Source organism: Gracilinanus agilis, chromosome 1, assembly GCF_016433145.1.
Source record: "Gracilinanus agilis isolate LMUSP501 chromosome 1, AgileGrace, whole genome shotgun sequence".
Taxonomy (NCBI): domain Eukaryota; kingdom Metazoa; phylum Chordata; class Mammalia; order Didelphimorphia; family Didelphidae; genus Gracilinanus; species Gracilinanus agilis.
This window is the reverse complement of record NC_058130.1, coordinates 471,359,984-471,374,880: the sequence shown is the minus strand read 5'-3', so window position 1 is coordinate 471,374,880 and position 14,897 is coordinate 471,359,984. Positions and strand designations below refer to the sequence as shown.

Below are 14,897 nucleotides of genomic sequence, written 5' to 3'. Positions count from 1 at the left end.
ACACACACACACATATAGATAGCAAACATTTTTGTAGTGCATGAAGTTCACTTATATCATGGACTGAAAATAGTTGGGGAATATAGCTTCTTTAACCATACTAAATTCAGAGGCTTTACTTATTTTTATTTTTGTCATAAATTTACAAAAGTAGAAAAAAGGTATCTAAGACAATGATTTTAATAAACCTCTGAAACACAGCTTCTGAGAACTAGAAGGGATCTTGGATCTTACCTAATCCACTCTGCTCATGTTACAGGAAATCAAGACCCCAAAATGTAAAGTGACTTGTTCAAAGTCTTTAAAGCTATTTGATGAAAAAACTGGAACTAGAATATGGGGTCCTGAACATCTGATCCAATAGATTTTTTCACTACCACACATTTCACTTATCCACAGATTTTTTTAAGCCAGAATAGATTACTAATGGCCATCTTTGTCTTTTTTCATTAATTATGTGAGTTTAAAGAGATTATGGAAAATTCTCCATACTAGTCATCCTACAACCTAAGTGGATGAGCCAGGAAAACAAAAATAAAAAGGTTTTTTAAGTGCCTAAGAGGAAGGATTTGTATGCTTTAAAAACAGATTTGTAGCATTTACCTCTGAATGAAAATTCCCTTTGTTGTGAGCAGTCAAAAACAATGTGTCATAGTTCCATTGTAATCCATCTCAAAATTCCCAAGTCTCTCCTCCCCAGGATGGGAAACTCAGCATAATCAGGTCTTGATTTATAACTCCTGGATTCCAGTTCTGGTATAACATTTATCATTATGGCATGGGGGGAAAAGATCACTTTATTACATAATGGAATAATAATATATTATCAATAATTCTAATATAGTGATTCAATATATTATTTAACACTTACTAGAGGTTAACCATGATGGGCAAAAGGTATAAATTCATCATGATCATAATCTCATTAGACCTATTTTCCACAGGAGAGAAAAACAAAATGATGAAAAATCTTGAATATTAATAGCTACAGAATAATGAACTTTATCATGGAGTAGAATGTAACTCTGATTACACTATTACAAAGAACCATGTCAATTCATATTACATAAAAAATCATATAACTCCAAAACACTGTGGAGTTGACTTACAACTCAAAACTTATGAAACAAATAAAATATAGCTTCTTTCTTTATGAAAGCTGTTTGCTCTACTCTCACAAATCAATGGGAAAACAGAGGTTAGATTTGTGATTTCATTAGTACAGAGAACTCCCAATGAAAAATCTCTCAGTACTATTTCCTATCAGCACCCACTCTACAATTTCTACTCTTTATTTCCTGATAAAAATCTATATGAAGATTATTCACTTACAAAAATGAATAATATGGAAACAGGTTTTGCATGATAGTACATGTTTAACCCAGATTGAACATCAGCTCCATGAGGTGGGACGGAAGAAGGGAGGGAGACAATATGGATCATATAACCTTGGAAAATGAATGTGGACATTTTTATTAAAATAAAAATTTTAAATCTATCTGTTTTCCTTTTTTGAATATGGATATTCTCATTTATTTCTGGAAATTTTAATATTAAAAGTTTCCAATTATGTGAAGGAAAATACCTCCATCCCACAACACTCCAATGGTGGGTGTTACAGAGTAATGTCATATCTAATAGCTTGGTGTCCTCTGCTGTCCCCATGAGCCATCCATGGAGGAAGGAGCAAGTGGGATTAAAAATGCAATCATGGGAGGAAAAGGGTCTCTTTGTTTCTGCTCTTTATCTATGGAAAGCCTCCAGGACACTAGCCAGCCAAATAAGGAATCAGCTCTGTTCAGGCTGAAGGAAATCTCTCTCTTTTCTCTCTCTCTCTCTCTCTCTCTCTCTCTCTCTCTCTCTCTCTCTCTCTCTCTCTCTCTCTCTCTCTCTTTCTCTCTCACACACACACAAACACACACACACATTTTTTTTAAATAAACACCTATAACTCTGGTCAGATCATTTTTTTATTTTTTACACATTATATCATATTCATAACATCTCAAATTTATACTACCAGAGCATGACTGAACTACAAATAAGATTTTACTAGGATTTCTAATTTACTTTCAGTATTGTAATGTACAGAAATGGGCAGCCATTTTCTGTAGGTACGAAAAAGCAGTTTGCCACTTTGGAACTCAGAACCTGGCAAAGCAGCCCTGGGCATGTACCAACGTGACAGTTAGGGACAGGGTATAAATTGAAGTCCACAGACCCCTCAGGGACTCATTTTTCTCTTTGGGTTAGGGAGGCAGGAGGTGACCCCAGGAGATGGGAGTTTTGATATAGGCAGGCAGGCAGGGTCAACCATTATTGCTAGCCATATCAAACACCTTTTATTGGCATAGCCAATAAGTTTTATTTCAAATCAAGATTATTCAGCAAACAGCAAGAATTACGACAGCATCTGACCCAGGGACTTTATAGCCCTGGGCTCAGCATCAAACAGCCTCAGAATCATAGGGAGACACTCAAGGTCCCTTTGATCTCTGCACCATAGGGAACACATTCATTTTAAATATTTATTTAGACTTATAATACTTAATGCAAGATTATTCAGGGCTTCCATCACCCACTCTCCTACTCCCAATTTACCTACCCATCAATTACCTATTAAACCCATTTTAATCTCTAAGGCTATAGTGATCTTTAAAAGTGAACAACTTACTTTGATGACATCATCTGTAATTGAGCAGTCAGATCCTGATAACATCTTAAACTGATCATAGCTAATTCAAGCTAGTGCTAACCTTATAAATATAACCAAAGGTTTCAGGAAATCAACATTCGACTTCCTGGTTACCTTCTAGCCAACTGACAGCCAGAAACTGGTTTCTAAGGTCTTGTGATTAGCTAGAGAATTCTCACTCTTAAAGGAAACTTAGCCCAGCTGGTAAGGGAAACAAATCTTATTCTCTTATCAAGCTGTGCTATTGGGCTTCACCTGAGTTATCCTAAATTCAACCTTAACCCCACACTGGTCAAAACAGTATATGAATTGAATTTCTTCAGTGCAAAGTTTATCTATAGTAAGGATTGATATCTACTAGGTTTTGATCTATTAAACAATAATAATTAAATTTAAAATTAAATAAATTAAAATTTTAAATAAACTTCTAAAAATTAAATTATAAAACAATACAATATAAAAGCAAGAAGGAAATTTTTAAGTCGTATAGCTAAAATATGCAACCTTTTGCCACAGATTAAAAAGAGGCAGAGAAGAACAAAAGCAGAATCTTCCTTTTCTTGGGCCTATGTACAAAATATTCCCATGACAGCAGAATACCATTATGAATTATTTTGAATACAAGAATTGGAGATTCACCTTTTAGTCATAATTTGATAAAATCACTAGCACAAAACTAGAAATTTAATGCTGGAAGAATTAGTGACAAATTTTGGAATTATCCTAAAGGAAATGGAGGCCTCTTAACTATAATAAGCAAATAAATTAAATTTGTTCACTTAGACAAAAGTCATTTTGCATAGATGACAGAATATTAGAGTTGGAAGGGACCTTAGAGCTCTCACTCATGCTTCTCCTTTTATAATATGGGGAAAATAGAATGAGAGAAATTAAATGATCTGACCAATAGCTACATAATACAGGGCTTGGACTAGAATCCAAGTTTCTTGGCATAGTTAATGTTTCTTCCATTGAACATAGGTCTAAGGCTCAGCAAGGTAATTCCTTTTTCAAACTTTAAATGATTTTACTGAATATGTTGAATAAATTTTCAAGAATCTTTTGAACCTTTCTTCCCTAAGGGCTTCCTCCTGGGTGAAGATATTGAAGTCTTCTGGGATTCCATTATCAACTAAATCTTGGAAGCAAGGGTTCTTAAGGAATGGTAGCATAGCATATGGCATAGAAGGTTATTTCTGAAGTCAGAATTCTAGCTTGTGACATATACCTGTTAGGTGAGAATGGGCAAGACAATGAACCTCTTAGTTACCCCTGGAAACTCTCTAAGAGATTTCACCACTGGGGAGTTATGCTGATGAAATCATAGATCCAGAACAAAAAATAAAGGAATCTTCCAAAATAATATGCCCAAGTTTCTGCATCCACCATGTTGTTATGTTAAACACTAATCATTTGAAGACATTATAGACTTATCATATTATGATACTACCATTATGATCTCTGGCAATACCATCTACTTATATAAAATTATATACTTATATACATATAATATATATATTACATACATATAAACTGGACAAGTCATGAGATATTTTATCTGATTATATTTATATTTATCTAGTGTTAGATAATCTTTCATCCTTTGATTGTTTTATGAAATGTAGGGATACTCTCAAATATGATCATCTGTATAAATACATGCATTAACATAACTGTTGCATGTTTTCTGCTACTCGTTTAGCTTCCAAAATTTCATACAAATTAGATTTATTAAGTTTATGTTTATTTACATAAGTAATCTTCACTATTAGACTATAAGCTTCTTGAAGACAAAGGACATATTTATGGTTTTTATTCCCATTGCTCATCACAGTACTTGTATATAGTGGCCAACTAAAAAATGTTTACTTCAGTTCAAATGAAGTAACAGCATAAAGGAAGAATTTAGTTCAATATAAGGGGAAAATAATTGACAATTAGGTCTTTTCAAATGTTGAGAAGACTCTCTTTGAGATCAAAATGTAGTCCCATCCCTCTCATTCTCTTTGAAATCTTCAAGCAGAAGTATGATAATTTGAATAAAAGTCTGTTATAACTGACATAAAAGGAACTTTTTTCAAGTACAGTTTAGATTGGATGACATTTGAGGTTACTCATAACACTGAGATGCTGTGTAAGAATCTATGTAAAATAACAACCTAAGGGTTAAAAAAGATGTAAAAGGCAAATAACTGAAAACATATGGCAAAATATAAAATATGTAAGTACAGTCCTTACTCTAGTTAACCATGTTTTCTTTTTTCTTAAGTTCATTAACACTATTATCCTACCATCTTTAGATAGTCATCACTATCTGATCAATAAAACAAACTATATTCAAATTACTATAGATTAAATTCAGAAGCAAACCATCTAAAAGTTTCATTTTGAACATGCAAAAAGTAACACTTGTCACACATAAGGTGTTCTATATTGTATTTCATCATAATTACATTTTTCTTTATGCATTTTGATATTTTAATTGTTTAGGGTACTAATTTGTCAGTTTCCTCTACTTGCAAACCGTTGTCAGGTTGTCTATTATACTAGAAAGCCATGATGCATATCATCAATCTTTCAACAGTGGAACTTTTAAGAGTCTTCAAGATAGTCAAAGTTAGCAATAATATGGTTAATAACTGTCTTTTAATTAGTATCTAGGTACTTGGAATTGGAGGTGAGATATTGAGGAATAGGTGTAGAGTAATCCCCATCTGAAATAACCCTCATTTGGCTTTTTTTTAAGTCCTCAGCAGATGAGTGGCATAAAAAAAGTGGGGGAAGGGTTGGTCTTGATTACCTTTGAGTTCTCTTGCAAGTTAAAATCTATGATCCTATGATCAAGAGAAGTTTTCTTTTATGAATAGTAAAGTATTATTTTGGTTTAAAGCCGTGGGCCCCAATGAATCATGTAGACTGAATAGAGGCAACTTTCTGTTTAATGATGGGGCAGAACATTTTCTATTTGAAATTGATAGCTAGTTTGGGTATAAAGTCATTGCTTCCATAGACTTTCAGTTCTGGCAGGGTGTGGAATGTAGACAATAAAACCAACTTCCCTAGCCATGCAAGAGGAGCTGAGGAGCAGACTTGGATTCTAGCAAGAAAGAACATAAAATTGGAATATGTACTATGACTTGACCAACACAGGTATATGGGCTTCATAACCCAGGTCTTCTCAGGTCTTTCTTTTAATTAATCTCTCTTTTTCCTTCAGTTAAAGCACAGAATGTTTGTTTGGCTTTATCCTACCTTTCTTCTTTTATATAGCAATCAATAGTAGGGAACATCATGACTCCTCAACTGCTTTGTGGGCAGAAGTGGATAGAAAATGCTTTTCTAGAAGGCAAAGAATAGTCAACAGTTTTGTTGTGCTGAGAATTTAGGCATCATTTGGACCCAGGAAGACTATAGCCTGTTTCCTCTTAGAAATAATTGTATACCTTATGCTTTAGAATTAGAGTCTATTTTCATTATATGAGTCATTTAATAGAGTTGCATGTTTCTCCCATAATAGAAATATCCTCAAGGACAATATGAGACTAACAAATACCACCCTTATGTTACTATTACATAATATTACTATTAGACATATAATACTATATATTATACTATTATTTGTTTATAAAGTTGTCATTATCACAATTTAGATTCATTAGAATTTTGCTTATAATTTGCCTACCTTGAATTTCATTAAATAATTCTTTCTTGCCCAAAATTGTGTCGTTTTGCTGTGGGGTTCAGCTTCCAAGATACTAATGCCATGAATGGATGAATGGATAGATATGAGGGAGAGAGAGAAAGAGAGAGAGAGAAATGTATGGATAAGCAGAAAGAAATATATAATATTATGATTGCAGGCTACAAATAGACTTGAAATATGTCAAGCTCTATAGTAGTTCACAGAAAATGCTAGCTGTGCTATCTCAAAATTATTCCTCTATTTCCAGTTCAATAAAAGGACAGAGGACAAAAGGACAAACTTGGCAAAAGTTTCAGGAAATCAAGTATTTGTCACAATCTAATGGAAGAATTTTTAAGGATATGAACAGTCCCAAAATTGTGTGGGCTTTCTTCAAAGATAGTCATTTCCTGTCTTAGATATCTGAAAAGAGATCATATGATCACTTATCAAGGGTATTTTTATCAACCAAGTCTATCATAGTGCCTTGCACATAATAGGTACTTAATAAATATTTATCACATTTATGCTTTAGGGAAAGGATTCATATAATAATAATATTTAAGGTTCATTTGGCCTCATGCAACTTATGTTTTAATTTATTTTTTCAGATATTCATGAAAATGTCTTGTGGTGGTAAAAAATTGGAAAATGAGGGAATGTCCTTCGATTGGGGATTGGTTGAACAAATTATAGTATCTGCTGGTGATGGAATACTATTGTGCTCAAAGGAATAATGAAATGAAGGAATTCCATGTGAACTTGAATGACCTCCAGGAATTGATGCAGAGTGAAAGGAGCAGAACCAGGAGAACATTGTACACAGAGGCTGATACTCTGTGGTACAATCGAACATAACAGACTTCTCTACTAGCAGCAATGCAAGGATCCAGAGCAAGGCTGAGGGACTTATGAGAAAGAAAACTATCTACAACCAGAGAAAGAACTATGGGAGTAGAAATACAGAAGAAAAATAACTGCTTCAACACATGAGCTGATGGGGATATTACTGGGGATGTAGACACTAAACAATAAGTCTAGTCCAACTATCGATAATATGGAATTAGGTCTTAATCAATGATGCTAGTAAAACCCAGTGGAATTGTGTATTGCCTACGGGGGGAGGGGGAGGGGCCTGGGGGAGACGGAAAGAACATGAAACATGTAACTATGGGAAAATATTCAAAATTAAAATTAAAATTAAAAAAAGAAAGTAAAAAAAGAAAAAAAGAAAAAGTTACAGTTGAAATTAAATTGTAAAAAATTTAGCTTATCCTGCTTTCTGAATGTCTCTCCAGGCATGCTTAATAATGCCCAAACCACTATTTGTTTGTTTGCCCAGAATTTAGCCCCTAAAGGCCTTCTAAGACAAATTGGCCAGGGCAGTATAATAATTTTTTTCTAAAGTAATCAAAAAGGTCCCCAGGAGCACTATCTATTGATTTAAAACTCTTATGGATTTTAAGGTTCTCCTATGCTATGCCTTTATTACAATTTTGATTTTCTGCCTTACTCTTGCCGATCAAATACTTCAAAAATTATTCAACACTGATTGCTATCTGTTCCTGGTTTGTGTTTTTTACAGACCTCAGCTGTAGAATTTTTTTAACCTAAAGAATTATTCATTTTATTTATTACTTCAATCAATTATTTTTCACAACAGATATCTAACTCTCCCCAAGATATGCTGTGTGAACAGTTGGAAGTAGAACACGTATATTTATGTATTTTTTCATATTATTTACATATTGCAGCACAAACCACTGTTTGTTCTCAACCAGAAAGCATGCAATAAAAAGGGGGAAGTTACATCAAGTATGTAATGCAACAGGGGCCAAATCATATCACTTCTTCTTCCAGTGATACTAATTGATTTAGACTTTGTTTTTATACTCCTATTGTGACTCAAATAATCAATTAATAACCTGTTATTATTTGCTTTCTGGTTAACAAATTAATTGCCTAATAAAACTCATCTTTTGTTTTTTCAAGATTCATGAAGACAATCTACTTTAAAGTTGTTTATGTGACTTTATATTTCATTTTTTTTTAATTTTATTTTGGTGTGATAAATTTTAGAAAAGCAAATATTTGCATCATTTACATTAGAAGTAAAAAAAAATGTTCAAACTGGCAATTCCCTATGGAAACTATATCCTTCTAGATCTTTAAGTGACCAATTTTAGTACAATAATAATGGCAAAAAATGTGTTACTTCTTTTTATGCAATTAACTGACCTAATACGGAACTATAAGATTAAATACATTGTGCAAATAACTCAAGGCTACGACTGAAAAATTTACTCAGCTACAGGAAGAGGGCAACACCAACTGTTTATCTTGCTATCAATCTGCATAGTTGAAAGATTCCTTCTACAAGAATTCTGGTTATAGCCTATGAAAATCAGCCAAGGAATTTTTCCATTGCTTTGAACCACTAATACTCAATACAATAAAGCTTGATATAATATAAAGCCTTAAAATGACTCACCAGTAAATTAACATATGAAATAAACAATTTCATCATGTTCTCCTTATCAATTTTGTCAAAGTCATGGGGATACTAAAAATAGTTGTTTTTGCTGTTTAGTCATTTCATCCACGTCTGACGCTCTGTGACCCCATTTTGGGGTTGTTTTGACAAAGATAACAGTTGGCTATTTTCTTCTCCAGTTCAATTTTCTGATGAGGAAACTGAGACAAAGTTAAGTGACTTTCCTGGGATCACACAGCTATTAAGTGACTGAAGTCAGATGTGAATTCAAGAAGATGAATCTTTCTTACTCTAAATTCAGTATTCTATCCACTGAGCCACCTACATATATCCACTTAAAATAAAATGTGCTTCAAAACAGATAATTAACAAATAAGAACATATTGACATTATATTTTCTATATACTCCAGTAAATTGTGTGGCTTTGAAGGCTAGCTCTACTATAAAAATAATTAGTAGTCAAAAGATTATGGACAACACGGCTTTCGGGGCTGAGCTGTAGTGGCTGCTGCTAGTCAAACCGTGACGCAGCTGCAACCTCCTCCCGTTACCCCTCCGGGGCCCGGCGACTTCCTGCAACTTCCTTCCTTGCCTTTCTCCCAGTGTTGAACACAACCATGTCCACCAATGAAAATGCTAATTCACCAGCTGCCCGCCTTAATAGGTTTAAGAACAAAGGGAAAGACAGCACTGTGAGTAGCCTTCATCTTGTTATTTTTCTAGATAATTTTGTAAAGGGGGAGGGTGCTGGAGAGAATTTGTCTTAGACTAGAAATTAAGAGGATAGTTGTGGATTTAAAGAGAGGAAAAAAACTTAGATTTTATTTTTCCTCAAGGAAATGAGGCGCCGGCGTATTGAAGTCAATGTAGAACTGAGGAAAGCTAAGAAAGATGACCAGATGCTGAAAAGAAGAAATGTCAGCACTTTTCCTGATGATGCTACTTCTCCGCTGCAAGAAAACAGAAATAACCAGGGCTCTGCACTTTGGTCTGTTGAAGAAATTGTCAAAGGCATAAATAGTAATAATCTAGAAGTTCAACTTCAAGCTACCCAAGCTGCTAGGAAACTCCTTTCTAGGGAAAAACAGCCTCCCATAGATCAAATAATTGAGGCTGTTATGATTCCAAAGCTTGTAGGCTTCTTGGGTAGGACAGACTGTAATCCTATTCAATTTGAATCTGCTTGGGCACTTACTAACATTGCTTCTGGGACATCAGACCAAACCAAGGCTGTGGTAGATGGAGGAGCTATACCTGCGTTCATTGCCCTATTGGCCTCTCCCCAGGCTCACATCAGTGAACAGGCAGTATGGGCTCTGGGAAATATTGCAGGTGATGGTTCAGCCTATAGAGACTTGGTTATCAAATATGGTGCAATAGACCCCCTTCTAGCTCTGCTTGCAGTTCCTGATATATCATCATTAGCATGTGGTTACTTAAGAAATCTTACTTGGACACTTTCAAATCTTTGTCGTAACAAGAATCCTGCTCCCCCAATAGAAGCTATCGAGCAAATTCTTCCTACATTAGTTCGTCTTTTGCATCATGATGATCCAGAAGTTCTGGCAGATACCTGTTGGGCCATTTCCTACCTTACAGATGGCTCAAATGACAGGATTGAAGTGGTTGTGAAAACTGGAGTTGTCCCACAGTTAGTGAAACTTCTAGGATCTGGTGAACTGCCAATTGTGACTCCTTCCCTACGGGCTATAGGAAATATTGTCACTGGGACAGATGAACAAACTCAGATTGTAATAGATTCAGGAGCTCTTGCTGTCTTTCCTAGCCTGCTTACTCACCCCAAAACCAATATCCAGAAGGAGGCTGCATGGACCATGTCAAACATCACGGCTGGCCGTCAGGACCAAATACAGCAAGTTGTGAATCATGGATTAGTTCCCTACTTGGTTGGAATTCTGTCAAAGGGAGACTTTAAGTCACAGAAAGAAGCTGTATGGGCTGTCACAAACTACACAAGTGGTGGAACAATTGAACAGATTGTATATCTTGTTCAAAATGGAATTCTGGAACCCTTAATCAACCTCTTATCTGCAAAAGACAGCAAAATTGTCCTGGTTATTTTGGATGCAATTTCAAATATTTTTCTGGCTGCTGAAAAATTAAATGAAACTGAAAAACTGTGTATTCTAATTGAAGAATGTGGAGGACTAGACAGAATTGAAGCACTCCAGTCCCATGAAAATGAAATGGTATATAAGGCTTCTTCAGGCTTAATTGAAAAGTATTTCTCTGCAGAGGAAGAAGATCAAAATGTTGTACCAGAATCTACCTCTGATGGCTATACTTTCCAGATTCAAGATGGCGCACCTGGGACCTTTAACTTTTAGATTTTACAGTCAAACTTTCAAGTCTTTTATGCCTTGTTGTTCTTGGTATAATTTTGTCTTACTGTCTCTCCACTAAGATCTTTTTTTTAAATGTGACTTTTAATGTAGCACTAAAGCATACTTGAACAGTTTGACCTGTGTATATACTGTATGAAACCTCTATCCTCATTAGGGTTCTCATTTCTATGTGGAATTTCCTGTCTTGCAGTGTCCTGTAAATAAAAACTTAATTCCACAAAAAAAAAAAAAAAAAAAAAAAAAAAAAAAAAAAAAAGATTATGGACAACAATGGCCAATAAAACATAATTATCAGATGATATTTGATTCATGAAATCAAATAAATCCCAGCATTAGGTAAATAATCAGGAACTGTAAATCTGTGGAAGATATAAGGAAATCTCTGGCCCATTATTTCTGAGCTGAAGATCCAAACTTTAATTGTAGAAATTAATGCTGTAGGTCTTACCACATCCAGCCTGTGGAAAAGATCCCCCTTAGATATTCAGCAAGGTGCTTTATAGGTTTTTGACAGTTAATTAGCATGAGTCATTAACAAGGCAGAAAATGTATAGTATTATGGGAAAATGCTGGAGTGTTTTTGTCTACACACATATATATGTATATATTATATATAGAGAGAGAAATGGTAATAAGCATTTGGAACATCTGATATGAAGTCATAAGTTCCAATACAAGGTTAAGACCAAAAAATGTAATTAATTCTCCAGAATTATCATACTACTTTATGGGAGGGATTAGGCCAAAGTAACCTTTCTTGGCTCCAATATTCTAGGGACCATGTAATTGGCATAAATTTTCAAAGGCTCAGACAACACCTGGACATGCCAAGGTTTTTTGTTGTTGTTTTTTTCCTATGATCTCATCAGGTCAGATGTGCACTCACCATTCCAAATGAGCACAGTTCCTTTTACATGGGTTTCAGCTTCCCTAGATAACTACACGGTCCTCCAATAGAAGCTCTCAATATACTTAGTTACTATAATATTCTAATATACCAAACTATATCCTTTCTGTGGCTAATGCTCTATAATTATTATTAATATCTTATACACTTTTCATTTACTAACTGGGGCTAGCTTTTTCTAAAAATTATAGTTACAGTTACCTACCTAAAGGATTATATGTTATCATTTGGCTTATAATCAATAATATAAAAGCAATCAAAAACAATTTTCCTTTTATCTAGGACTTAGTTTCCTCCTTCTCACAGCACAGGGTATGGGATCAGTTCCAGGACCTGATCTTTTGATGCTCCTTTAGCCAATGCTTTTGATGTCCTGTCAGTGGTGTCATCAGCTGCTTCCCACTGTGACTAGCTGATTTATGAAGCAAAGATGAAGATGGCAAAGCCAGAGGTGGAGAGTGGCCCTCTTTTCCCCTATTCTCTATCTGGCCTCTTCTGCTCCCAATCCCAGGCTGTGCCATTCAAGTTCAAGTTTCCTAGAGTTTGAGTTTATTTATCTCTCACTCTATTTCAAGGTTCATGTAGTGAGGTGGGAAAAAATACCTTAATTTTGGCTCACCTCTGGATGAAATCTAGCACTTTCTTTAATGATGAACTAAAAAATAAAGGAAAAAAAAACATTCTCCTGAGAAGGGGTCTATAAATTTCATGAGACTGTCAAAAGGTTCCCAGACACAGAAAAAAATTATAAATCCCAACTCCAAGTTCTTTTCTTTTCCAGGCACTTCTCTCTTGCTGTCACATCTTGTCCCTTCAACTTGCATGCCTTTCACTTCCTATTCTTAAAAGAGCAGACATTTACAAATGGGGATAACAAAAGTAGTTGTTTAATGTCTAGGAGAGTTCTGCCAGCACTTCCTCTGAAGTTTGCTTATCTTTAGAATATTTAATCACATTGGAAATTTGCAGAAATACAGCACACAAAGTAAAAAAAGTTTAAATTGACTAGGTTTCTCGCTAAAATAATAATGATATTATTAATGAAGCGGGAGGGAATGTTTGCCCTGTATGAATTCTTTAGCTCTAGATAATATGAAACTTCACAGGTTGAAATGAAGTTTTAAAAGTGCATATACAACATATTGCAAAGTTAAGAAATTGATTCCAGAGAAAAATTGAGGTTTTTAATCAGCAAAAAGCTCACCTTGTTTTCAAAATAATGTCTGTGGCATGAAAATAATTTCTTCTGTTATGTAAATTTTAAAAACTTAAATTAAGGAACTTTATATATGAAAAACATATAAATATCCTCATTAAATAGAAAAAATGTTGATGTTCTCTATAGCTACTGATGTGGCCAAATCATTGCTTGACAAAGCAGCTTTACATGGTTCCATTTTTCAATAATCTAGTGTAGAGGAGAACTGCCTCAATTGTATAAAAAAAAGACCTTTATAATCCATCATTTGAGTGATTTAAATTTCCTTTTGCATTGGAAGACGGTTAAATTGCATATGTAATGCAAGATTATATGTGTAAAATATACTGTGGAAGGTAAAGTTAGAGATGTTACTTTGCAGTCCTATTAATGGCAGTCACATCAAGAGATACATTTTACAAAGACAATGATATAATGTGGTTGATTTATATAAGACACTGCATTGACTCAGCTCACTGAATGACACGATTAAATTCAAGTCTCCTTACAGCTGCACTCCAAAATGTGGTCTTTCATGAAATTTGGACACATTACATCAAAGACCATCATTCATTTCAAGAAAGGTGACTGGGGAGCTATATGTGATTTTCAAGTCAGTACAAGAGTAATCAACTTTGTAAAAGAGGTAGCCCATTTAAAGAGAAACTGTTGAGCTTATAGCAGCATAAAGCAGAGAGAGCACCTTAGCTTCGTAGAAAATACTTTTGACTTTTTTCCAGCTAAATTACTTTAAAAGATTTTTGAGCTGAAAGAAGAAATGACCATTTTTCTTAGTAATAGTATTAAAGATGAAGCAAATTCACTTCCATCAAAATTTTCCTCCTCAATCTTGGCATTTGGATGATATTTTTTAAAAACCATTACCCTAAATAAATCAGTGCAACATCTTCAGATTTATATTCTTATCCATCAAGATAGTGACTACATTTGGGAAAAAGTTAAAGCTAAGGATAATAAATTTACAAAACAATATATTTTTTTCTGGTCCGGGGATTTCACTGGTATAGATGTCTTTGAGCAAGGAATCATCCTCTACCAATGGCAAGTCATCAACTCTTCTGATATTTATATACTTAAGAGAATTGCCCTGGACAAGGTGAATCAGAAGTTCAGTAACTCATCTATAGTCATACTGCTAGTTTGTGTTAAAAGCGATGCTTGAATCTAAGTCTTCTTGAATATGAACCCAGCTCGCAATCCAATATACCACTGGCACTCAAACTTTTTGCTCTCAGGATTCTTTTATGGCCTTAAAAGTTTTTAGAATATCCCAACCAGGAGTTTTTGTTTAAATGAGTTCTATCTATTGATATTTACTGTATTTGAAATTAAAATATCTTTGTATTATTACAAAAATAGTTCTTACTTTGCAGAACTCCTCAGTCTTGAGGATCCCCAAGGGTCCAACAATCACACTTTAAGGACCTCTGCACTATACTACTCTATCTCTCTTTGTTAAGCTTCCCAATTTAAAAAAATTTATTTAATACTCTGTCCTGAAGATCAAAGAAGAGAATTAAGACTTTACTATTA

General features: G+C 34.3%; 1 protein-coding gene across 1 annotated transcript; it reads left to right on the top strand.

Moving 5' to 3' along the window:
• The first annotated feature begins 9,369 nt into the window (after nt 1-9,369).
• Nucleotides 9,370-11,447, top strand: LOC123231624 (importin subunit alpha-1-like). Its single transcript, XM_044657904.1, has 2 exons — nt 9,370-9,564; nt 9,709-11,447. The coding sequence occupies exons 1-2, from the start codon at nt 9,490-9,492 to the stop codon at nt 11,218-11,220; spliced, it is 1,587 nt and encodes a 528-aa protein (XP_044513839.1). The 5' UTR covers nt 9,370-9,489; the 3' UTR covers nt 11,221-11,447.
• The last annotated feature ends 3,450 nt before the right edge of the window (nt 11,448-14,897 follow it).